The sequence below is a fragment of the Blastocystis hominis genome, assembly GCF_000151665.1.
Source record: "Blastocystis hominis, Singapore isolate B (sub-type 7) whole genome shotgun sequence assembly, scaffold_4".
In the NCBI taxonomy this organism is placed as follows: domain Eukaryota; class Bigyra; order Opalinata; family Blastocystidae; genus Blastocystis; species Blastocystis hominis.
Genome location: NW_013171849.1, coordinates 696,644 through 721,078, shown reverse-complemented (window position 1 = coordinate 721,078; position 24,435 = coordinate 696,644). Strand labels below are relative to the sequence as shown.

At 48.8% G+C, this 24,435-nt stretch overlaps 10 protein-coding genes; 7 read left to right on the top strand and 3 right to left on the bottom strand.

Annotated features, from left to right (window-relative positions):
* Positions 1–135: 135 nt before the first annotated feature.
* Positions 136–1,874, top strand: GSBLH_T00003836001 (uncharacterized protein; the record flags this gene model as incomplete). XM_013042642.1 has 7 exons in its annotated part: positions 136–288; positions 318–386; positions 437–611; positions 648–735; positions 765–812; positions 844–1,055; positions 1,086–1,874. The coding sequence occupies 7 exons, from the start codon at positions 136–138 to the stop codon at positions 1,211–1,213; spliced, it is 873 nt and encodes a 290-aa protein (XP_012898096.1). The 3' UTR covers positions 1,214–1,874.
* A 1,846-nt stretch (positions 1,875–3,720) lies between these two features.
* Positions 3,721–4,960, top strand: GSBLH_T00003835001 (uncharacterized protein; the record flags this gene model as incomplete). The annotated part of the gene is made up of 4 exons (XM_013042641.1): positions 3,721–3,729; positions 3,772–3,894; positions 3,930–4,699; positions 4,729–4,960. The coding sequence occupies 4 exons, from the start codon at positions 3,721–3,723 to the stop codon at positions 4,958–4,960; spliced, it is 1,134 nt and encodes a 377-aa protein (XP_012898095.1).
* Positions 4,961–5,086: 126 nt separating this feature from the next.
* GSBLH_T00006719001 (uncharacterized protein) lies at positions 5,087–5,399 on the top strand (the record flags this gene model as incomplete). The annotated part of the gene is made up of 2 exons (XM_013042640.1): positions 5,087–5,169; positions 5,201–5,399. 2 exons carry the CDS (start codon positions 5,087–5,089, stop codon positions 5,397–5,399), a joined length of 282 nt encoding a protein of 93 aa, XP_012898094.1.
* A 181-nt stretch (positions 5,400–5,580) lies between these two features.
* GSBLH_T00003834001 (uncharacterized protein) lies at positions 5,581–7,172 on the top strand (the record flags this gene model as incomplete). XM_013042639.1 has 10 exons in its annotated part: positions 5,581–5,660; positions 5,692–5,814; positions 5,848–6,012; positions 6,045–6,214; positions 6,243–6,306; positions 6,338–6,489; positions 6,520–6,610; positions 6,644–6,750; positions 6,780–6,921; positions 6,951–7,172. The coding sequence occupies exons 1-10, from the start codon at positions 5,604–5,606 to the stop codon at positions 7,170–7,172; spliced, it is 1,293 nt and encodes a 430-aa protein (XP_012898093.1). The 5' UTR covers positions 5,581–5,603.
* A 239-nt stretch (positions 7,173–7,411) lies between these two features.
* GSBLH_T00003833001 (uncharacterized protein) lies at positions 7,412–8,597 on the bottom strand (the record flags this gene model as incomplete). XM_013042638.1 has 7 exons in its annotated part: positions 8,561–8,597; positions 8,386–8,516; positions 8,226–8,358; positions 8,056–8,173; positions 7,802–8,025; positions 7,590–7,768; positions 7,412–7,556 (listed from the first exon to the last, which is right to left on the bottom strand). Exons 3-7 carry the CDS (start codon positions 8,253–8,255, stop codon positions 7,412–7,414), a joined length of 696 nt encoding a protein of 231 aa, XP_012898092.1. The 5' UTR covers positions 8,256–8,358; positions 8,386–8,516; positions 8,561–8,597.
* Positions 8,598–11,264: 2,667 nt separating this feature from the next.
* On the top strand, positions 11,265–11,792 carry GSBLH_T00003832001 (uncharacterized protein; the record flags this gene model as incomplete). The annotated part of the gene is made up of 3 exons (XM_013042637.1): positions 11,265–11,400; positions 11,433–11,486; positions 11,515–11,792. 3 exons carry the CDS (start codon positions 11,265–11,267, stop codon positions 11,790–11,792), a joined length of 468 nt encoding a protein of 155 aa, XP_012898091.1.
* A 353-nt stretch (positions 11,793–12,145) lies between these two features.
* On the top strand, positions 12,146–12,529 carry GSBLH_T00006718001 (uncharacterized protein; the record flags this gene model as incomplete). The annotated part of the gene is made up of 2 exons (XM_013042636.1): positions 12,146–12,230; positions 12,261–12,529. The coding sequence occupies 2 exons, from the start codon at positions 12,146–12,148 to the stop codon at positions 12,527–12,529; spliced, it is 354 nt and encodes a 117-aa protein (XP_012898090.1).
* A 2,363-nt stretch (positions 12,530–14,892) lies between these two features.
* GSBLH_T00003831001 (uncharacterized protein) lies at positions 14,893–15,222 on the top strand. XM_013042635.1 has 2 exons: positions 14,893–15,101; positions 15,132–15,222. The coding sequence occupies exons 1-2, from the start codon at positions 15,000–15,002 to the stop codon at positions 15,189–15,191; spliced, it is 162 nt and encodes a 53-aa protein (XP_012898089.1). The 5' UTR covers positions 14,893–14,999; the 3' UTR covers positions 15,192–15,222.
* Positions 15,223–15,247: 25 nt separating this feature from the next.
* Positions 15,248–20,587, bottom strand: GSBLH_T00003830001 (uncharacterized protein; the record flags this gene model as incomplete). XM_013042634.1 has 13 exons in its annotated part: positions 15,248–15,723; positions 15,754–15,828; positions 15,860–15,978; positions 16,011–16,442; positions 16,475–16,668; positions 18,557–18,711; positions 18,743–18,944; positions 18,981–19,206; positions 19,237–19,870; positions 19,904–20,011; positions 20,044–20,109; positions 20,141–20,482; positions 20,513–20,587. 13 exons carry the CDS (start codon positions 20,585–20,587, stop codon positions 15,259–15,261), a joined length of 3,093 nt encoding a protein of 1,030 aa, XP_012898088.1. The 3' UTR covers positions 15,248–15,258.
* A 37-nt stretch (positions 20,588–20,624) lies between these two features.
* GSBLH_T00003829001 (uncharacterized protein) lies at positions 20,625–22,820 on the bottom strand (the record flags this gene model as incomplete). XM_013042633.1 has 2 exons in its annotated part: positions 20,625–22,433; positions 22,469–22,820. 2 exons carry the CDS (start codon positions 22,818–22,820, stop codon positions 21,355–21,357), a joined length of 1,431 nt encoding a protein of 476 aa, XP_012898087.1. The 3' UTR covers positions 20,625–21,354.
* Positions 22,821–24,435: the final 1,615 nt, after the last annotated feature.

Below are 24,435 nucleotides of genomic sequence, written 5' to 3'. Positions count from 1 at the left end.
TTGACAGCCTGCAAAAGGCTCATATAAATGAATTCCAAATATATGTGTGCGATAGGGTGTATTAATTAATAATGTGTTTTTTGAGTGATTGGGTACCAAACTCACTCCTCCTTCAAATTGTTTTTTGCTCATAAAATGGCCTCTGTACAGTACATTTTGGGCGTAACGCTGTTTATTGTGTGTTTTGTCGTTGTTGAGTTGTTTATGGGGGAGAGCGTAATGATTAGGCTGTGGTTCAAATCAGACAATGAAGGGTCTCTCAACGGCAGAAAGCCATTTTACTTAGCTGTTTGGAATGCTTGAGTTTTTTTTTGTAGACTTCTTTGTCCGAACCCGACGACTGGAAACTATCTATAGTTCGGACCGGCTTTGGTTCTGGTTCTGTTGTACGTAAAACGTGGTGCACTGCCTGGTTCGTTTTCTTACATTTCTATAGAATCTGGACACTGTAAACTATAAGCCGAGAATTCGAAATGGAAACCGGGCACCTATCCAAAGTAAGTCAGAGAATACTCAGAAAGAGAGTGCCTATTCTTCTCTGTTCAAAACCTCCCAAACCATCAAGCGGCCCCCCATGCCTCGTTATGAACGACGTATTAGACATCGAAACCGTACTCTGCTCTTCTTCTCCCCAATCTCACACCCAGCCTATCGACCAACCGATTTTGATCCTGTTTTTCACTCCACTGACGCCCCCGACGTGGAATACGACGTGACCTTCTGTTCCCAGGGCACGTACACATTGGCTCCCTCCTTCTCCCTAGCATTACTCGCTGGGGCTTCATGCTGGAAGTTTCTCGCCGCTGGCGCGGGTTCGGTTTTTACCGCCCCAATCACCTGTAGCCCGATGTCCATCGTGTACTACTTCCCGAAAGAGAACGAATCGTACTTCCTCTCGCTGAAGGCCGAATCGAATCTCCGCCCGAACATTATCGTGGACTACGTGATTCAAACAGATCCCTTCTACTTCCCCATCAACACGCTCCGCAACCGCGCCATCGACAATGTCAAGACCACCCACTTTTGGCTGACTGACATGGACGTCTGGCCCTCCTGTGCGTTCTGCGGGGATTCCTTATCTCTAGTCGGGAGTTACGACGCGATCATGCATCTCCCGCTGGAATTCTTTCAGGATCCGAAGAACGCAGGGATCGTCCCCGTGTTCCAGATGCGTCGGCATCGCTGTCGAACGTTCCAAGAGTGCATCAACTAGTACGCGCAGAGGCCGCTTCACATCCAGCTATAAATCGAGTCTGCCGGACACGAAGGAAGAATTGGTGGCGTGCAAGCAGCAGGGAAGGTGCGAGACGTTCCGTCCGGGGCAGCGACTGCACGATTATTACTTCAAGGAGTGGTACCAGTCGAACTACACGGTGCCGCTGACTCCGTTGATTTGTTTCTTTGGAGAGACGCAGGAGCCGTGCGAGTAGTGGAGGAGGGGAGTGAGAGCTAGGTATGTGGTGGTGAAGAAGGTTCCCGGGATGCCGCGGTTTGACGAGCGATTCGCGAACTATGCGTTCAATAAGGTGGAGTGGCTGGAGCATTTGCGGTATCGTGGGTATATGTTTTGGGTGATAACGGACGCGTTTGGGTATGATATCCCGCATCCATCGTGGGGATTGGAACGAGGGTTGAGCGTAGATCGAAGTTTAAGAAGGACTTTTTCGTGGAGATGAAGAGAACGCATAAGTTCCCAATGAAAGACGTGTATCGACATTTCCTGCGAGAGTTGAGATACAACTATTCGGATCTGTCAGTGATTCCTTTCTGTCGAGGGAAGAATCGACCTCCCCTCAGTGATCGGAAATAATTATTATAATTGTTGGTGTTATCATTATTGTTACTACAATCATAATAATTGGTGTGTTGACGTGTGTGTGTTTGTTGGAAACGAGAGAGGGGAAGAGAGAATAAAAATAGTAATAATGAGAGGCGAGTTGTTGGTTGATTAGCAAGTGTGGAAGTGTCTCTGATGATGATAATGCTTTTTATCATGCCTCGTTCTCCTGGTTATTCCCTCTCTCGACTCCTTTCTATCGATTATCGCCTCTCCCTTCCATTTCGATTCTTCAACAACAAACAACACACAACTGCAAATTGGCTCGTTCTCCAATGATTTTCTCCAGCGTGGAGATTCGCTGGCGCAGATCGTTTATATCCAGCCGCAAATACACCAGTCGTTTATTATCAAACTCGTTCCCCGAGTTGATTACATGCTGCATATCGAACTTCAAATCCCCGGACGCCAGCTTGAACATGTCTTCGAAGTACGCATACAACTGCATGCACAGCGTAAATCGCTCTTCCCCCATCTTCTGCTTCAGCATTTCCTTGTCTTCCAGCCCCGTGATGCCCTTCCATTGACCAAAATACCCCCTATTTTACCACGAAGGGATTGCTGAAGTACGCCGCGCGGCGCTCCATCGGCTGCGTCTTGTACACGTCGCTTAATCCCGCGAGAACGTTGATAATCCGCTGTCTGCGGTCCTTTTTCTTTGTCAGAAACTTCCGCTTCGCGGTTTTTTCCTCTTCGATGGGCGGCGGATCTGCGTTTCATTCCCTCCCCTCCAAAAAAATCCCATACAATTCCGCTTTTTCTTCCCCTTGGAGTCCATCTTCTTCTGAATTCGCTGCTCGTAGATCTCCAACCGCGAGTCGTTTACGATCCATCGTCCGTTCTGCGATTGATTCCTTCGCTCTTCGAACCTTACTTCCAGCTTCATGAAGATCCCCGTCGAGCTCAGCGCGCCGTTGATCGCTTTCAGCGTGTTGCCTTTGTACCGCGTTCCGTCCGCCTTGCGGAGCTCCGAAAACACGGGAGCGGTGTGATTGATGATCTCGTCGAGAGAGAGCGGGCGCTTTTCTTCTCCTAATTGTTAATGGAAGGAAAGATAATAGAGAAGTACGCATTAACTGAGCGATTCGGCCGACCAGGGTGTTGATGAAACTGCCTTTGCCACCTGAACTCACAGGGTGTGATATCTTGGTTTCCATAAGCGATCGGTTTGTGTCACGCAGTGGAATATCACTTCCTTGATAAGGCATGGCAATCGTTCCCGAAGGAATCGCTCCGTATGATTCATTTATTTCGGTAGTTATCACATTATCCATATTTTCATTCTTCATTCAAATCGGAGAACACACCACATACAATCAGATGAGAGGGCAATACAACGCGTGATCCAGGCTGTACAATGATTACGGGTTGTGAAGAAGGGTTTATTACATTCTAACCTTCACAAACACTGAAAACCACATACTGAAGAGTTAGAATCTAAAACGACTTGTTGGGGATTGCTGCTACCTAACGACTCAAATGATTTCTGCAGTTATACCCATCGTTGATGGATTTACAGCCATGTCCTCCGAATACACAGCCTATGGGGTAAACAGTCCATTTTCAATTTACTTGATCTGTGGGTGGTACCTTCGAATTAAATGGATTGTCCATTGTTGAAAAACAAGAATTAAAAATCAAATGAAAACCCGATCATTCTATTATTTTTTACATGCATTTTCTCTATGGTTTTCCGTCAATCGTATTTGATTTATTTCTCAAATACTTACCATGACTTCCGACTACCTGAACTCGACTCTCTTTTAACGTTATTTGGTTATTCGAAGGAAGGAGTGTATAATCCGTATTCTGTATTATTTTTCGACTTATCGCTAGTTCTCAACTAACGGAGGAATCTCCATTTCTGATTGCTTCCTTCCCTGATGACGAGTGCGTAAAAAAAGCACATTCTCAATTTTACAAATAAGGTATAGATCTGTTCTCGAGCAGTTCTCATAAAATCAGTATACAAATTGTGGTGCGAGGGTGATTCGTGGGAAGAGCTCTTTTCGTCTCTTTCAAATCTTCCAACAGAGTTTACAAATCCATATTTTGCTGTTCCTCCTCCTTTTCTATTCCATTTTACTCATAGCCTTCAGCGAGTTGGAAACTAGACATTGTTTCTTTTAACGCCACATTGACTCCGGAGCAACAAGAACAATATCGCCTTCAGTTTGAGCCGTATCTTCCCTTCGAGGGTCCAGTGGTCCTCCGCGCCCCTTCGAACACCTTTTCGTGTGTTTTGCATCACAACAAACCCGAGAAAACAATCAAACACATCTATTTCGGAACCTTCATCGCCGATGGCCAACGAAACACCAACGATCGTTTCAACCTCAAAAAACGGCACTACATCGGCCCCACTTCCACATGTGCCGAACTCGCTTCTCTCATGTCCAATCAAATTCTCACACAAAACGGATCTCTCGTTTGGGATTGTTTTGTTGGCACCGGATCCCTTCTCGTTGCGGCATCGGCTCACGGTGCGTTCTGCATAGGAAGCGATATCGATAAGCGCGTTTTGAGGGGAGAAAAAAAGGGCAAGCAAGTGGGATCGATCCGCGGCAACTTCGACCAATATCAAATGAAACCTCCAGAACTTGTGCGAATGGATCTCTCGAACCTGCTGCTCCGCTCGATCCCTCTCTTCGATGGAATTCTATGCGACCCTCCCTATGGAATTCGGGCAGGAGCTCGAAAAACACGCTCTTCCGCCACAGATATGGAAATTCCCGCGGATTCACACAGTGGAAACACCGTGGTTTATGATCCGGATGACGTCATCATCGATCTTTTAGACACTGCAGCGCGCTTGTTGACCCTTGGAGGTCGTTTAGCTTATCTATTCCCCACATTGAGTTCGTAGCGGTGCATTGAATCATGTGATGTAGTGTGGATGTGAATTCGATCCCATTGCATCCTTGCTTGCGTGTTGTAGCGAATAGTGAGGATAAATTGACGCTGCTGCTGAGTCGGCGACTGATAACGATGGAAAAAATAGCAGAGTATGAGATGGAGAAGAGAGAGATGTATCGAGAGGTAACGAAAAAGTCGCTGATAGAGCAGGGGATTTCCTACAATGATTTGATGAAAACGGTGGGAAATTTGGGGAGGAGTGAGTGATAGACGATCGAGATGAATCGGAAGAATGGGAAAACGCGGTCACAGAGGAGAGAACGACAAATAGAGAATGCAAAGAAGTGGAATAGCGGTTAACGTTGCGTTTGTTCTAAACAATCTGATTTGCAAATGAACGAATACACTTTTTTGGGAAAACATTATCAAGATGATCCCTTGATTCGATCCCAGGTGATTCATGACTATACTACACGGTAATACCTTAGTTGGTTATCTCAAGGATAGGATGTCTGTTACGTGCTTCAATGCATGTGTAAAGAATTTTTCCACTCCCGACCTGAGTATTGATGAGGCTTCGTGCATTGATCGCTGCTCTATCAAATTCTTTGATGTCTATAATTCTATTAACAATATGATAGAGGAAACATTGAAGCGGACCGCCGCGGCGCAGAATCCAACTCCACCTAGTAATACCCCTCAGTAGTTGAAGGCAATCATAGTAATATTTGTTTTATGTACTATTTGTTAAAAAATGGTTGTTTTCGATGTTGTTCTCTGTTTTGCACTCGTACCCTTTATTTTTATTGACCTTCTATTTCTCTGCACCACAACCACTCATTTTTTGCGATAACAGGGTAAACACCTTCATAATCTCTTTAAGCAACCATCATTCTTTGTTTGATTTGTAATGCCTAAAGAACACAAGCGAAGAAGACATGCTCATCATCAACCTCTGGGAAAGGAGGTGCCTCGTTTTGAATTTTGCTAACGGATAGATTGATGAAGACAACAAGACCTACAAAGAAGTGAAGACTCGTAAAGAGGAGAAACCGAAGGACGAAAGCTATATTCCTTCCGACCTGTCTCGAAAGATTCTGAACATTGCTCACGATCAGCAGGTACGTGCATGAAATGGATCGAATAACAACCAGATGGAAATTAAGGAGGATGATATGGACCAGGAGGCAAACACGGAGCAGGACTTCCATTTCAAGGTTCCTACTGCCGAAGATGAGGACGATATGGACGATTTAAGTTCTGATGAGGGAGAGGTGGAGGAATTCATCAAGGATTACCACATCGAAGAGGAAGATGATGTACTCTATAATCTGCCGATTTTCCGCATTAGAAAGCCCTGAATATGTTTTTCGCCCCCGACAATCGCGAAAAGCAGAACCTCGCCGACCTAATCCTGCAAAAGATCTACGCCAAGGAGGCGCAGCTGAACCCAACGCCCACCTCCCAGCTCGACGAGAAGGTAATCAAAGTCTACACGTCGGTTGGGAAGATTCTCCACTTGTACTCCCATCATCTCGTTGTCATCTAGTTATCGAGCCGGCAAGCTTCCCAAAGCCTTCAAAATCATTCCTTCTCTCTCCAACTGGGAGGAAGTCCCCTCTCCCTTCTCCTCTCACCCTCTAGATCCTCTGGATCACAGAGCCGCAGAACTGGTCGCCGCAGGCGATGTTTGCCGCCACGCGCATCTTCGCCTCCAACCTGAACGCCAAGCTGGCGCAGCGTTTCTACTCCTCGGTGCTCCTCCCCGCGGTTCTCGACAATATCCAGCAGTACAAGTAGACGCAGCGCGAGGGAATGAGCAGCAGGAAGCTGAACTACCATTACTACCAGTCGCTGAAGAAGGCGATGTACAAGCCCGCCGCGTTCTTCAAGGGCATTCTGCTCCCGCTCTGCGAGGTAGCGCTGCGCGCGGCGAGGGATGGGCTGTAGGGAGAGTGCACGCTGAAGGAGGCGATCATCGTGAGCTCGGTGGTGGCGAAGGTGTCGATTCCGATGGCGCATTCGGCGGCGGCGCTGCTGAAGTTGACTCAGTTGCCGTCGATTTTTGGAGTGGCTTGAATGGAAGGTATTCCGGAGCGGTGTCTCTGTTTATGATGGTGCTGCTGAATAAGAAGTATTCGCTGCCGTACGTGGTGATCGACGCGTTGGTGGACTATTTCCGCATGTTTGATTCGGATGATCGCGAGCTGCCGGTGCTGTGGCAGCAGGTAGAAAGCGGGGGGGACTGGCGATGTAGTCGCTGCTGACGTTCGTGCAGAGATACAAGACGGAGCTGACGAGCGAGCAGAAGGAGATGCTGAAGCCGGTGCTGAAGAAGCATTTCCATCATCAGATCACGCCGGAGATTCGACGCGAGTTGTTTACCACGAGTTGTAGAGGAGAGAAGGTGAAGGAGATGGATGTGGAGTCGTTTTGGTGTGTTTGTTCGAAACAAAAGAGGAAGCGAGGAAGGCGGTGAATGAATCAGAGGGTGAATTGAAGGGAAATGAAGGATTGCATAAGAGGGAAAAGGATTTTGGAATTGCGAATGAATGGAAATGAGATTGAAAGTATAGACATTGCAGTGATTTTGGTGTTGCATATGTCACTGTATGAAATGTTTCTTATCCAATCCAATTTTATCCCACCCTATTCTATTTTATCGCTTAACGATCATCCATTCCATTCACCCCATTGTTGCTTATCCGAACAAACAATTCACTGATTTCCCTTCTTTCCCACCACAGGATTGAACAGAGCCTCGGTTCCCACACTGCTGAACGGTCCATGTCCAGGCAGAATCATCGTTTCCTTCCGCAGCGGCAGAATCAGCTCCTTAATCGACTTCTTCATCAATTCCAAGCTACACCAATTCATTCACCTTTGCACTGCCTACTCCGATCCCTCAGCAGTCGTCTCGCCCACTTTGTTGCACATCAGCGTGTCTCCAGTGAACAAAAAGTTCCCGAAGTGATAGCACAGCGAGCCTGGCGTGTGTCCCGGCGTATGGTACACTTTTCCCTTATGGCTTCCCACGGCCACTTCATCCATGTGCTTCAAGTATTTGATTTGCATCTGGAAGAGTTCAAAAACGAGCAAAACAAGTACTTCGTCTTCTGCGGTCAGGCCTTTCGCTACGATGGAATCGAAGAGCGGACGATCTGCTTCATTGAGGTAGATCGTGAGATCTCCGATGTCGTGCAGAAGCTCTTGAATGCATTTCACATGACCTTCGTGAGCATGCGTGATGAAGACTTTCGTGATGTTCACACGGTAGTCTTCGAGAGCGCGGATCAGCTTGTACTCGTTCGTTCCGGGGTCGATAAGAGCTCCTGACGGTAAGTTGGCTGCGTTATGAATACCATCAACCTCTTCTCTATCACAGAGAATGTAGGCGTTCTCTTTCTTATCTCCGTTTGGCACCAAGAACACATGGAGGATATTATCTACATTGAACTTTTCCTTTTCCACTCCTTGTTCCTACAACTCAGTTCTTTTCACTAGTTCCCACTTCTAAACGTTAGAAAATAACGTAGATAATACCCATTTCCTTGCGTTCCATGGCAGCGCCAGCACATTCTAAACGAGCGAAGGAACGAGAGAAAAACAAAGGCGACAATCTTTTCGGAGTGCTCACAAGGAGTCTTTTAGCAAGAAGTGACAGGCTCATAAATAGGAAAATGAATGAATACAAGTATGCCAGTGTGCAGAATGCTACTCTTCGAAGGGTGTGTCAAAAGTGTTGCTGTTAATGTTTCTGTGTTCTTCCTAATTGCAGTTGTGGGACTCGTTTCTTCATATCTATTCTATATGATAGTAAACCCTTTTCTGTGATGAATGAATATCATATTTATATTCCAAACATACAGAATACCGCAATTGGTTCTTCTATCCTCTCTTTGTTCTATTACATAAACATATTTAGATTCTAGAATGCATGTTGTACAATGATCGATCCGTCAAAAAAGCATTTACGTGTTTTCCTTGAAAAAGTTCAACGTACCACTTCGTGTTCGATCCTATCTAATTCTTCAATTATCTCAGGATTTACCAAAGATAACAAAATAAAGTTGGGCATTACTTACCATATTTTGTTTGTAATGGGAATTGACTTTAGTACATTAAACCGATCTCTATCTACCTTTAGCGACGGAAACGCAAAAGATGGCCCCAAGTATACAATTAGCAGTACATACCACAGTACTGGTAGTAAACGTGAATTATGGATAGTTGGTTTGATTATTGGCGGTTCAAAGAACGCTGGAAAAAGTTCACTATTCCGCTATATCCAAGCAGAAGGAAATGAAATTCCCCCGAAGAGACCGGATGTTATTGTCTCTACGCGTGTTATGTGGACAAATCCATTCACGGGTGAGAGATCTCTAGTATAGATAAGCGTTCTGTACGATTCTAGGTCGATCTAACGAAACTGGATTTCGATTTGCTGCATTGCAAACTACAAAAAGATTCTGAAAATTTGGAAGGTATCTTTGGTAAAACCGTGTTCGATGTAGAAACCTATGGTGATGATAAGGAAACTCGAGTAAAGAACGCCTCAGTGACAGAAAAGGAGGAAGTTGAGAAGCTGCTCAAGCAATGTACCTGTTTCATCTTTGTAGCGAATCCGCGCTCTGTAATTTTAACTTATTGTGTATTCACGTATAGGAGGACTTATTTACCGATTTCGAGGATCAAATCCACAATCTCGGTTTGAACACGACCATCATCGTGGTGTGCAACTTCGCGGATCAGAAGGCCAGCTGGCTCTATTCCCTCGCCGAGATTCGCCAGCGATGCGAGGAAATCGTGAGTCGTGAGCCGAAAGGGTTTGATTTCTGGTGTTTGGAGAGCTGCTTGTACCAAAAGTACGGCATCAAGGAATTGATGATGGTGATCACCATCCCCTTCTATCAGATTAAATTGCACTGTTTGCAGGAGATGATGCGAGTATTCGAGGGAGTGGGGGTGAAGTGTGTAGGAAACGGCGGAGAGCATGGAGATCGGACGGAACAGCATTGCTCATCTCGTGGAGGTGGTTGAAAATAGCGGAAGTTAGGCTTAGAATGCTTCGTATGAAGACTTCTTAGAAAAAGCAGCAAAGAAAAAGGATACCAAACAACTCACAGATCATGTCCGGTTTTTCAAGCGACGCACCTTTGAAACTCCACATTACTTTTATTATCACGACGACACAAACAATCCACACAAAATTATCCACTCTAGAGAGAACAGAGTTCAATTTGCTTCCAAATACTTAGAACTCGAGAGCGGAAGCGACTGTGATGTACAAACGCGTAATTTCTTTGTGTTAATATAGGATGTCTCGCCCTCGATCGATGGTTGGATCGAGAAGCAAAAAAAGGCGGTAAATTTGGATCCTTCCGTTTTGACAGAAAGCCTCGCTGATTTCTTCGAGGATGTGATGAATGGTTTGATTAGACACAATTTGATTAGTGATAGAAGATAGCATGGCAGATCGTGTTTCCCAGAGCGTTGATTCGATCGAGCGGTCTACAGGAGCTTCAAAGGAAGTGATAAATGAACCGGTACTCTTTTGATTCAGAGCTCGCATAACGCAAAGACTCACCAAACTTCAGAAACCAAAAAATCTTCTTTGACAACCGAGCCTTATCCCGTTCCCGCCAAGTGGATTTTTAGGATTTTTCTCATGATTAGCGCATCTGTATCGAAGGAGGAAGAGAAAATCTCGACGAGCGGAGATGAAATGATTGATTCGAACAGCTATTTGGATCAAACGTTGCGTTATTCGGAAACGGTGCCTGTATCTAACCAACAATCATTAGAAGAAGAGATGGGACTTTCGAAGTAGTTTAGTTAGTTGTTGTTTGTTGAAATCAGGTTTTTGTATTTTGATTCGCATACTGCTAGTTTTTGAATGAGTATTGGTCAGTCAGCCATTGTAACTGGTTCTACTGAGGAGAAAATCATATTTGCTGACGAGAAGCCATTCCGATTTATTGACCGTGATGACCTGATGGGAAGATCAACGGGTTTGTAAGAGATACAGAGAATCAGTTTTTAGGACGTTTTAACATTGTTCGTGTTGGGGAGAATAGTTCGTACATTTACATCGAGGATTGGTTTCACACTATCGCTTCTTTAGCCACACCCAAGATCATTTTACTTATTCTACTTCTTGTATGTGTTTTTTGGCTCCGGTGTGACTTTCAGTATTTAATATCGACATTATTTTGGGCAGTATTATTTTATCTTTTCCGAGACCATGGATTCGTCGATATCACGACCTTTGTCGCAGCCATGATCATTAGTCTGGAAACCATCACCACCGTGGGCTACTCCGTTTCAGATATCAATTTCGGTCCGTTTTCCTCTCTTAGCTCACCTCCAGGAGACCACACCTTAGCCTTCTTTCTTCTGTATGGAGAAATGATGCAAGCGATTTTGATGAATTCCTTCTGCATCGGCATCGTTTACACACGTCTCTCCCGTGCCATCGTACTCCTCTCTTTCCCTCTTTCTCTCTCTCTCAGACTCGCTCTCGTTCCCTCATCTTCTCCAACCAAGCCATCATCAAGCGAATCCACGGCCAATGGTGCCTAATCTTCCAGGTCTGCGAGCTCCGCAAGCACCAGCTCGTCGAGAGCCGCATTTCCTGCTACTCCGTACAGAAAACCGTCAACGACGCGAGCGGCGTTCCCTTCCAAATGACCCGCATGCACCTCACCGTTCTCTCTCTCTCTTCCTTCTTGACTCGCAGCACCCTTCTTCCCAGAACAACGGATCGCTCGTTCTCATGCTCCCCGCGCTCGTGGTATTCCCCGCGGGGATCTCTCACCTAGTGCCACCCCATCGACGCGCTGTCCCCTCTGTTCCCCGACTTCGAGCCGGCGGGCCGGCAGATGACCGCGTCGTCGGAAGACCCGTCGAGCGTGCGGATTTCCCGCTGCTTCACGTCGTCGCACATCGAGGAGACGCCCGTGAGGATGCGGAGAGGGGGCGAGTCGTAGGTGCTTCCGTCGCTGAGCGAGCTGGAGAAGGTGTGGCCGTGCTCGTTCTGCAGCGAGGTGTTCGCGTCGAAGTCGACGTAGAGGCGAAGGAGGGCTGCGAGGTAGGGTGAACGCGCATCTGCAGCACGAACATCGCGCGGATGTGGAGCTGGAGGCCATCGCGAGGCGCAACGAGGAGCGGGCGAGAGCCTCCATGGCGTCGATGGCGTCGATGGCGTCGGGGATCTCGGGGAATTCGATCCCTTCGAACGTGCCGAACCCATCCAGCGAATCGAACGAAACTTCTTCCAGCCCCTCAAAATCCTCCAACGAACCCAACGAACCCAAAGAGCCCAACGAACCCAAAGAGTCCAAAGAGTCCAATGAACCCAACGAGTCAAAAGAGTCGAACCCTTCGAACCCTTCGAACCCTTCGAACCCTTCGAACGGCTCGGATGCCTTGGAGAACGACAGCGCAGGCAGCATGATCGTGCAGTTCCGAAAGAGTCTTCGCCCCGAGAAATGGACTGCCGAGTCCCAGCACATCTCCGTCAAGCCCACACCCGAGCGTACCGGTCGAGCAGAGGAGTGAAGTGTAGTCACGGGCCAGCTCATTCTGGACACAATTCGGCGAAGAGACTTGGAAATCGTCGTGCTTGTCGAGGGAACCGAGTCCGTTACCAGCTCCACACTCCAGGCACGCTTTAGCTATGCTGCGGAAGATATTGTGGTCAATCGGATGTTTTCGTGCGTGACGGTCGCAGAGAATGGAGAGGCGGTGATTGATTTCGAAAAGTTCCACCAGACCATGCCGATTGATCCTGACGATGAGTCGAAGGAAGATTTGTTCATTCAAAGCGTGCTTTAGTTTTGCTGTTTGCGTATTTTGAAATGTTTGTTTTGTAACAATGAGATTGGCATGATAATCAAGAACCACTAAACGATACCACCTTTGTTTCTACGTTTATCATAAATCCCCTTTCCGGTAGATTACAGATCAAGTATTGTTTCTCGTGTTGAATTTAGTCTCACCTCCGAGAATCTAAAGACCTATTTGTTTTTCTGTACTTTTTAAACCCAAGTGTGTTCAAAGATGGATAAAGATGAAGCAAAAGAAGGTTCGCAGACTTGCCATCTGTGCGGTAAGGTCCAATGCGGCCAACGGCTTGGAAGAGTAAAATGTTCGCTTTGCAACCGGATATTTTGTCTTCAGCAGCTCAACCGCAAGTTCCATATCACAGCGCAAGCAGATGATCCATGTTTTAAATGTCCGCGCTGTTTGGGTATCTGCTGCTGTGTATGTAACTGCACGAAGCCTCCTCCACATGTACATTGCAAAGTTTATAAAGTTCGCCAAAACAAGTTACGGCAACAAGCAATGATGGAACAGTCTATGCACGCGGAATCCGTTTCTCCGAAGCCTGTTCTTCCTGTCGACCCCATCCCTGTCCCTCCCATCGAAGATCCTAGCTTCCAGACTCGGATCTTCCATCAAGAGCCTGCAGTCAGTCCGACGCGTTGGGAAGGAGGAAGTAACACATGGTCCGATCCGCAGGCTTTATGGTCAATTCCTCCTCTGGACCTTCCTGGGAGTAGTTTTGTTTAATGGAAGGCGAGGTGTAGTTCAAAACGGAGATGGTCTGACTCAGTTAAGTCTTCGTCTGCTGGACAATTGGGATCCAACAGATCACGGCTCTCAGAATCCGAGTATGGATCGGTGCAAAGCGTGCTATGTAGACTACGAAGGACTTCTGAAGTTCTCGGACAGTCTCAAAATGTATTTTGATGGTTGGGAAGATATGTCTGAATACGATCGAAACGCTCTCATATCCTATGAATGAAATGATTGAATGAATGAATGAATTGAATGAATGAATTGAATGAATGATTGAAATGAATGATTGAAATGAATGAATGAATGAATTGAATGAATTGAATAAATTGAATAAATTGAATGAATTGAATGAATTGAATGAATTGAATGAATGATTGAAATGAATGAAATGAATGAAATGAATGAATTGAATAAATTGAATAAATTGAATGAATTGAATGAATGATTGAAATGAATGAATGAATGAAATGATTGAAATGAATGAATGAATGAATGAATGAATGAAATGAATGAATTGAATGAATTGAATGAATCAGATCAAATCAAATCAAGTCGACTTGATTTGTTTTGATCTGCATTACTCACAACTCCCTGTTTGTTTTCCTTCATTCCACGAGTCCAAACTGCTCACCGAGGCTGCGAAACTGCAGCTCAAAGCGGCGAAGACTGATATTCTCTTCAAAATGCTGGACAGCTTCAACAAAAACTCCATCCAGGTGACAACCCGCTGGACCCTTCTCGACAACATGCTCGGTACTCTTCTCTTTCCCTCTCTCAACGCAGAACGCAAACCCACAAGCCACACCCTCCCTTCCCTTTTCACCATCATCAAAAAGTTCCCGACCGTTCTGTTCACTCTAGAAAACAACTCCGATTTCGAGGAATCCTCCAAAACAGGGAAGATCAGTACCTCTTTTCCACCTTCTCTTAACACAGCGATTACCTTTATGGACACTGGGGCTGTTAAAAACACGAACGCACTGCGCACATGCATTGCCCTCATGGACAACTCTTTTCGACGATTTGCGGATGTGCAGCTCAGCGAGAAGTGGACCGAACCAAACACGAGTTATAAGGACATCGGCGGAACCGATCCGTAAAATAGTCCCGATTTTTGGAATGTAGAAAGGAACTGAAGAATCTGATCAACTTCGCGGAGGAGTCGCAGAGACGAATGGAACGGTCACAGAATATATGCAAAGTGTGCGTATCGTACAGTCGATCGAAAGAAGACACGTTCTTTGAGAATCTTCCTCTCATCTCGCTCATCTTGAAGAGGGTATCCAATGACTACCCGGACGTTGTGTTTTCTCTGTGGAGAATGGTGTGCGATGAGAAGAGAGTGCTTTGTGTTTTACAGTTCAGCGAAGATCACGATTGGGTGAAAGTGATTAATGGGTATGAAAGCAGCATCGAAGTGTTTAGCGAGGATCAACTGCCATCGTCGATGACGAGAGATAGCTCTATAGTTTTACTGGATGTTTGCTCTGTTTGTTGAAATCGAAAGGGGACAGGAGTTTCGAATGAAGACGACCCGATTGTTTCACACATTTTATAGAAGAGCTATCAGATTAGGGGCCATATTATTATCGGTTCTTCTATCCATAAACGCAACTATTTCACAACATAGAGTAGTAAAACGTAAGTTTTCGTCAGCTGGAGAGTGAGAAAGCACATAGGTGCAATGTGCATTTGAGTGCAGTGGTTCTTACCATTTTCTAGAATGGTGAAGCAAAAGCATCATACCGCCCGCAATCAGAGTATCAAGAACCATAAGAATGGTATCAAGAAGCCTCTGCGTCAGCGTACTCGTTCCATGAAGGGCGTAGGCACAGTGCAGCGTTTTGAGCTCTAGGTTGATCCCAAGTTCCTTCGCAATCTGCGTTACTCTAAGAAGCACAACAAGAAGGAATAAACATCAGCACCTGGCTATGTTGTGAGTATCACGTTTGTTTGTTCAACAAACCCAACGTTCAACAACTTTAAACCACCAGCGACTCCTTCGTGATTGCTCCCTTGATCTCGTGCATGTGGGTTTCAAATCGGCTCTCGACCTCTGCCAGCACCTTCTCGTCCTCCTCACTGCTCACAAAGGACATCGTCACTCCGTTCGTGCCAAACCGTCCCGCTCTTCCCACTCGATGCAGGTAATCATTGCTGCTGGGCGGGAAATCGTAGTTCACCACCATATTCACCTTCTCCACATCCACTCCTCTCCCCATCACCTGTGTCGTGATGAGGATTCGTGTCTTGACCTCCTTAAACTGTATAAAATGGCGCATTCGCTCTTCCACCGGCATGTTCGCCGTCAGCGCAATGCACGGGAAGCACCACTCCGTCATCAGCTTCTGCAGCGCGCGTGCACGCGCGTTGGAGGACACATAAATCACGGCCTGGTTGAAATCCGAGTTGTCCAAGAACTCCGTCAATCGGCGATTCTTCTGTCCCTACCAATCGAATCGAGCCATCAAACCCACCTCCGTGACACGTGTAAAGAACTGCGTCAAGCCGTGCAGCGTCAATTTTTTGTCGTCGATTTCGATGCAGAGCGGCTAGCGTTGAAAGCTCGAAACCAACGACTACGCTACGCATGTATTTCAAACACGACGCCTTCGCGTTCTCAGAGAGCGTCGCCGTGAACATTAACACCTGCTTGTCCAGAGGCGCGCTTCTGAACACTTCCTGAATATCTGCGCGCGTCGCTGCGCATTAGCGAAAGGAAAAAAAGGAAAACAGAGGGTTTCGATCTGCCGATCGCACTCATCGACGACGAAAAACTTCAATTGGCTCGTGTCCAAGGCTTTGTGACGCACCAAGTCCGCGATGCGGCCCGCCGTGCCGACGAGAATGTCGCAGCCGGACTTGATGTCGGCCATGCTTTTGCGGAGAGGAACGCCGCCGAAGACCGTTTTGATGACGATGTCTGGGAGATACTTGCCCAGACGGATAAACTCGCGGGTTATCTGGATCGCCATCTCGCGGGTGTGGCTGAAGACGACGCAGGTGGTCTGTGTGTGAGCGTCCGATGGGAAAAAACGCACATGATCGGAGTGCTTGATGTTTTGCAATACGGAAATCACAAAGACGCACGTCTTTCCCATGCCAGACCGTGCCTGGCACAAAATATCTCCTCGCATAAGCGCTTTAGGAATACATTGGCTCTGAACTAGGAAATCACACGCAAAAAATAAAAAATACCCTCAGAGGGATGCTCAAATCCACACTCAGATATCGCCTTCATGATTTCTTCCTTCAAGAAAAAGGATTGAAACCCAGAACCTCCCACTCCGGCATAGTGACCCCTACAGCTTAGCTCATCCAAAAACACCTCACTTGTTGGCCGCTTCCTGTGATTCTTGCAATGGAACAGCTGGAACTTGATTATCTTCCTCCTCGTTATAATCTACTAATTCGTTGGTCTCGGACATAAGCTTGCTCATACAAAATGTAAAAATAATACTGATAATACTGACAGAATTCGAGGGTATTTTGCAGTATTACTTGTGATGGAGATTGGAAAAGGTTTAAAAAGACAGGATATATTTCATAGAGTGTGTTGGGAAAACAGGGGACATGTCACATACTTTAGTGCCAAATTTCACTCGAAGCAAATCCTTTGTATCCTTGAATACAGTCTGTAGAACGGACAACAAATATTGGTATTGCTGCGTGAGTTGTTCCTTCTGTTCTGCTGTAGCCTCTTTTCTTTACTCTAGATTCTCCCTATTTCTACCATTGTAGTGATACACACAATTATAGATTGCGATGGCTGTTTCTCGGAGTCGATCGAAGAAACTCACCCCCTTTAGCTGATGCACAGCCTTTCGAATAGACTCTATCTCCCATACTAAACAGAAAGAGAGAAACTACATCTGCAGGAAAAGAGCTCTGCACGCATTCCTGGATATTACCCTCCATTTCGTGAAAGACCACACGTAGCATTTCGATAGTATCTTGATCGTGCACATAATCTTCACCTATCAGCTCCTATTTCCTTGACGAAGACTAGAATCGGTACATTTAGTTCTTGCGAATTGAAAAGCTTAACTGTGGAATTCATTTTCCAATAAATGATTCGTCATGGCAGTGACATGAAACGAAGCACTTCGTCCGGTGTGGAATCATGTAGCCAGTTTATAGGGGAATGTTGTAGACACTTTTTCTGATGAAAACAGACATGTGAGCTTGAGTGGGAATGGTTTTTTGTTTGAAAACAGAATATTATTTTTATAGAAGCCTTTTATGTTCTTTTGAAACACCTTATGAGTGGATAGAATGGATGGAAATAAGCTTTTGCAAAAGAGAAATGAGATGCTAAAGAAGCGATCTGATATGCTAAAGGAGCTCGGTGCGCCATCTGCTTTCGTTTGAATGTAGATATCGAATCCATTGTTACGTCTATTCAGCCAGAAAAAAAGCAAAGAAAAAAACGGAAACCTATCGAAATTGACGAAAGCAACAGACGGAAGTCAAGGTGGGATTTTCCGCCTTCTCTTATATAATAAATAGACGGATACAAGGACTAAAACCAGAAATTGTGCTATCGGATGAAACACCCGAAAAGGAGCCAGCCTCGCAAGAACCAGAAACGAAACCAATTCGAATGATAAACAGAGATTCTGAACTTTTTAAAAAAGAGATTTTTGATGGCATTGAACTTCCCATTCACGTGGATGGAACCTACCACGGGTTTGCGTTGTTTCTCGAAATAATATGAAGGTGGATCAATCCGGCATTGTGCGAGAAATTCGGCTTTCCCCGCACTATGGAGGAATTTCTGTCTCACCCTGCAACTCCCTCCAAGTCACTTGAAACCCTTGCAGAACTAGCAGAATCGTCAAATCCAGACGATTCCTCCTCAACCAGCACTATTCCACCCACTTCAAACACAGTCGTACTCCATTCCACTTCATCCTCTTCCAAATCGCGATCTAAATTCTCAGCCGTATTCTTTCCCTCTCCTCTTGTCCCCATAGAAATCTGCAAGGGAGCGAGCTCGTCATAGTTTTTTCACGAATCCCAACAGCTACTTTTACCGCCACGTTGCTCCGCGTATCCTGTATTCATTCTTTTCGACCTAGATGAGGAGCAATGGGGAGGCGATTGGACAGATGAGGAAATCCGCATTTTCTGCCTCACAGCGCAGCAGAACGGGTGTGGCGACAAGTGGGGCTTATTTGCGACGTATTTGCCGCATCGAGTGGGCTATCAGTGCTCGAACTTTTATCGTTCTTTTATGCTGGCTCGCGGGATCATTGTGGATCCCCATTACGGCGTGACCGCCTCCGGCGAAGTCGTGTACAAGCGTAGCAAATCGAGTGTTTGTTCCAACAAACAAGCCAATTCGTCTCCTTGGTCCACTCGCAATGGTACGTCATTCCGCGCGCGCAGTCGGTTCGTTCGAAGCTGCTCGCCTCCAAAAAGTCCCGCATCGCCTGTCCCTCATCCCTCCTCGTTCTCTCCTACCACCACCACGTTCTGCGGCAATTTATCGCGTCGCATCGTATCATAGTACGCCAAGCTCGCCGTCGCCACCGGCGCGGACACGCCTCCGATCACCGCCAGCGCCGCGACGCGTCTCCACGACGCCTGTTTCTTCTGCAGGATTTCGCTCACCGCCTCGTTCTGCAGCAAACTCAAATCTCCGTTCTCCACGCTCTCCTTCAGCCTATGCGTCACCTCTCTCTTCTTCTTCTCCTCCTACACGACCAGCAATCCCGAGCGGAACGACGCCGCGCCCGCCACCACGCGGCCCACTTCCTCCAGCTTCATCGCCCAGCTGAAGTCCTCCGACGCGCGGCGCAGCAGCGCGAACGTCTGCGTCGCGAGCACCAGCTGCCCGCACACGAACGTGTTGCGCAGATCCTCGATGAGCTGCACGTGGTCCAGCTTCTGCCAGTCGAATTCGGGGCCGTTCCACAGCGTGGCCGCTACCGATCAGCCTCCCAATCCAAGCGCACCTTTGCTTCGCTCCTCGCGCTTTGCGCTCACCGCGATCTCCTGCACGGCGGCGGTCAGAGCGCCGATCGCCGCGTGGTGCTCGAAGCCCTCGCGGAGAAGCGTGGAGTGGTCGGGACGGGGCAGCGGACAGTCCAGAACCTTGTCGAGGAGCGATCCCTCGCCCTTCTCGCAGCCCTCCACGTCCTGGTCTTTCTTCTTGAGGATGTGCAGCAGGTTTTCGAGGAAGGGGCTTGCCAGCGAGTCCTTGTTCCACCCGTTGATGCTCTTGCTCACTTCCTCGTTGGTGAAGCCCGCTTCGTGCAGCATATGGTACGCTTCCGCCACCAGCTGCTCCATTCCCAGACCCAGACTCGACAGCGCCATGCCCGCGTATCCAGCGCTCACAGAGTTGCCGATGTACGCCACGCACGGCTCGTACTCCACCTCGGTCGCAGCCTTCTTCAGAGGACCTTCGACGAGGTCGTACGCTTCGCGCTCGCCGCTGAGCAGGAAGCCGCATCCCTTCTGGAGCTCTTTGGTCGTGCCCAAAATCTCCATGGTCAGGAAACGCACGCCCTTCTCGGCTGCTTCCTTCTCACGACGAAGGTTGATTTCGTAGCCCTCGCTCGTGGCGTCGATCAGAAGATCACCTTCCTACAAGTTCAGTTTGGGGAATACCGTAAGTACCTCCAGAGCGGCAAGGATTTTGGAGTAATTTTTCTCTGCGCTGGTTCCAGGTTTGGACATCAAAATAACCTTCTTTGGGGAACTGAGCGAATCGCAAAAGCCATTTACCTAGACCTCAAAATTACTATCCAATCAACTACATCTTTCTTTCCTGTGATTTTCTCGTCAAGATCCTTCTTCTCGGCTTGGTGCGTGCATTCCTTAATCTAGCATTCATGTATAAGGTATTCCACGTACCAAATCCGAGGAGCGGTGTCCAATCGACACACTCAGTCCCTTTGCTGCAAAATTCAATGCCAAATTGATGGCTCGCGTCGACAACCCGTAGATACCAATATCCGATGACATTTCTGCAAATCGTATAATATCTGTCCCCAAATCAGGACATGAAATCTTTCTGCCCTTCAAAAACGTGGGATCCCAAAACAAACAAAAGAACCATAAAACCCTTAATGCAAATCCTTCAACTGCTTCTCCAGATTCTCCATCATCGCCTTTCGGAAGTCCTCGCTCTTTCCCTCGAGTGCCTTCTCCAGACACTGCTTGCTCTCCTTCATCTCCTCCTCCTTCTTCAGCGCCCTACAGCTAACCGGCCCCGCTCTCCCCTACGCATAGAGCACCGTGGCGTAGAACGCAGCATTGAGGTAGTCGTCGCCGGTGGTGTCCTTGAGCGTCATCACGCATCGCATCGCCTCCACGGCCTTCTCCTGCTGTCTCTGCAGCATGTAGCACATGCCCAGGTTGAGATGGATCTGCTTGCCCTCCTCGCAGTCCGGGCCGTACAGGGACTGGTAGGTGCACAGCGCCAGCTGGTTGTGCAGCAGGGCTTCGCACGGGCAGTTGCAGCGGTACAGCAGCGAGGCCAGCTGCGTGTGGCGCTTGGCGCTCTCGATCGAGTCCTTGCCGTAGATCACGTCGCTGCAGTACAGCGAGGCGCGCGCGATCGGGAGCGCGCTCTGCAGGTCGTTGACCGAGGTCAGCACGGTGGCCATAAGGTCCAGCAGCGCGATCATCTGCGGGTGCAGCTGCGAGTGCGCCGAGATGAGCTGCAGGAAGCACTGCTTCGCCAGCTCGTACGCCACCGCGAAGTTGCCCTCGCTGATCTGGAGCAGCGCGGTCTGGTACACCTCCGCGCACTACACCCCTCAGGCGACGGCAGCGGGCCTACCGTCTCGTCGATCGAGGGCGTCATCGCGAACTTCACGCGCGGCACGAACTCCATGATGTTCTCCACGCGCAGCACGTAGTCGTCGCTCAGGTCGTACTGCGTGGCCTCCAGCTGGATGCCGTTCTCCGTGCACACGCGGCGCAGCAGGCGGAATCGCTGCGTCTCCTGCCCGTCAGCAGCCTCCCCGGCTCCCTACCGTCATCGTCTGCTTGCCCCACAGACCCAGCGTGTAGTGGAAGTGGCGCTTCACGTCCTCCTCGATGCGCAGCCACACCGCGTTCGCCTATCTCTCACCCGCCCTCCAGAAACGCACCGTCAGGCCCAGACGGATCAGATTCTGCGCCACCAGCGAAGGCACCTTGCGGTTCTTCTTGTCCTTTCCGCCGACCAGGATCTCCTTCTTGCGCTGCTGGTTCAGCAGGCTGTTCAGCACCACCACCGTCACGAAGGCCGCCGCGCCGCTCAGCACCTCGTTGCTCATCAGATCGCGCAGCACGTGCTTCACCGAGCGAGCCACCATTTCCTCCTCGCACAGCTCGCGCAGCTCCGTCTCCTTCTCGGAGGCCTCGTTGCTCGCGCAGCTAGCGGCCAGCTCTCCAAGATAGCGAGCATTGACCGCCGCGCCGTGCAGATCGGTCACCAGGTTGGACGTCTCCGTGTAGCTCTGCACGTTCTCCAGCATCGCGGCCTTCAGCTTGGGCAGCAAGGACTCGGTCAGCAGCACCGACAGCGAGCGCACGTCCTCCTCGGTCGCGCAGCCGGGCTTGCAGAACGGAGTGAACGCGTTGGGATCGAAGGCGGAGGGCGTCTGGGACACTACACTCACAACTCTGCTCGAACAATACGCTCCTTCTCCACCTCCTCCACGCGCGAGGCCTCCACGCCTTCCACCGTCTCGCCCTTGGCCATCGCCTCCTTCAACGCGGCCAGCTGGGCCTCCAGCGCCTGCTTGCGGACCAGCCACTGCACCACGATGGCCTGGCGATGGCGGAAGACCTCCTTCTTCGTGCTGGGGAACATCGACGCGTGCGCCTCGGTCCAGTGCGCGTCCACCGGGGCGATGTGGAGATAGTCCACCGCGTAGAGAACGTTGTCGCCGCCACGCACGATGCGGCCCTCCACGGGACCCAGGAAGTCGAGCGTCTCCTCCGGCTTGTCGTGCACGTCCGACGAGGCGTCGGCCTCCGGAATGACCATCTTGGGAGTCTCGATCGTCTCCGTCTTGGCGGTGGGCGTCACCGTCGAGTGCGCCCAGTGCAGCTTCTCCGCCAGCTTCTCCACGGTGGGCTTCACGCGCGCGTCGGCGTAGATGGTGGAGCCGTTGTCCAGCGATCCCCAGAGAATCATGCTGGTGGGGGCCATCTGCACGCGTGAGGAGAGAGCGAACCGGATCGTACGTTGGTGATGCCCGGAATGGACGACTGCGCGAGGTAGCGACGGCCCTTGTAGTCCACGCAGGCAGTGAGGCAGGTGTGCAGACCGTCCACTCCCAGCGAGTTGATGACGCGCGTGCAGGTCACTTCCTCGTTGCAGTCGCTGATCGCGAACACGCTGTCCTTGTTCCCCACGTAGGAGATGAAGATGTCGTCCACCGCGTAGTTCAGCTGCTTGTCGCTGTACAGAATCGACACGAAGCCCTCTGCCATCGCACTCGCCCCTCCACGGCCTACCGTCCACAATCGCCTTCACCGCCTTCACCGCGGCCGCGGCGAAGCTCTGTTCCTTCGTCAGCACCAGCGAGGTCTTCATCTCCGCCGAGAGCGCCGCCGATCTACACTCGATCGCGTGCCACAGCCCCTACTTCACGGAGTTGTACTCCGCCATCCAGTGCTCGTCCTGCTTCGTCTTCAGCAAGGGGAGCGGGAGCGAGTCGCTCATCATCTGATCCGCATAATCGAACAGATTGGTCGAGTCCTTCTCCTCCGAGGCGAACCAGCCCTTGCTGCTGTTCTCCAGCGAAGGAAGCAGCGGGAGCGAGCGGATGATGGTCGAGATGTTGCTGCTGCGGACGTTCAGGAAGGAGCGAGTGTACCACTGCTTGAAACCCGACGAGAGAGCGCACATAATGGAAGGAAGAGTGGGGTACACGACCGGATAGCTGCTGTTGTTGGCAGGGCTGAAGACCGAATCGGTGGAGGCGTTGGCGTAGAAACCAGCCACGTTACCAGTGATGTGGAACACGTTGTTCTCCGCGGTTTGCATCTAGACTCGAGAAGGGAGACGAGACCTACACGCAGGTAAATCAGATCGCCCAGGGCGCGGCGAGAAGAAGAAGGCGGGTTGTACGAAGAAAGAGACAGACTCTTCACGGGCACAGGCTTCTCCTCGTTGAGCGACTTGAACAACGTTATGAAATTCTCCAAATCGGTTCTCTTTTCCGCCTCCCAGTTCTTCATCGACATCTCCTTAAAGGCCGCATCTTGCTCCGCAATACTCTCATCCACACGGACTTTTAAATCTAAAGGCTGAGGATCCTTCTTCTCCTCGATTTGCTTCGCACGCAGCTCCATCTGAGTCACATAGTCCTTCAGGGACTCAGGAAGCTCTTCGTTGTTCAGCTTTACGAGTTGGCTGATCTGTGGGACCTTGTTTGTAAGCAGGGCGACCGATCTCTTGATCTGGTAACGAATAGAATTGGCATCATACAGATCCGGTACGAGCAGAATCGTTGTGCCCTCACCAATCACAGGAACCTCACTAAATGGAGTATAATTATCAAGATATAAGTCCTGACCACCCTGTGTATTCTCCACTTCAAAGTGGTAAGCAGTATACACAGCCAGCTTTGGCAACATGAGAATACGATTCCGAAGGATCGCAGCGGAATCATTCGAGGAGATGTGGAACTTCTCCTCCTCTCCATTCGGCGTTCTTAGGGAAATTTGATATACAACACTTTTATTCTCAGCTTCAGTAGCCATTGTTCTCACGAATTAATATTCCTTGATGAGTTATCGGCTCTACACGATTTATTGTGAAATGGAGAAGGTACGGGAAAACCGCGGAGATGAACCACTTCTACCGCACAATGGGGTACCCCGTTTCTCCGTTTCTCTTTACAAAAAGGTATCAATTCTGTTTTACAAAAGCCTCTGTTGACTATATTACATACACATTTCGAACACGGATAGGGGGTGCGGCAAGTTCAGTATCCCTTGTTTTTTTTCTCCCGCCAATCCTCCAATCGAGCAAATCCAAATAATGTCGCAGCAAAGTGAATTTCTAGACGATTCTGATTTGGAAGACGAAGCGTTTCTGCTTGAACTCGAGCAGCAAGTGTCTTCAAAGAGCGGTGCGTACTCTGCTTCTGCTTCTGCTTCTGCTTCATTACAGCAGCGGCAGCTCACTACAATCTTGTAAAAGC

Coding starts and splice junctions, on each gene's coding strand:
- GSBLH_T00003831001 (XM_013042635.1), top strand. CDS start 15,000: ATGGTGAAGCAAAAGCATCATACCGCCCGCAATCAGAGTATCAAGAAC. Junction 15,102..15,131: donor GTACTCGTTCCATGAAGGGC/GTAGGCACAGTG, acceptor TTTGAGCTCTAG/GTTGATCCCAAGTTCCTTCG.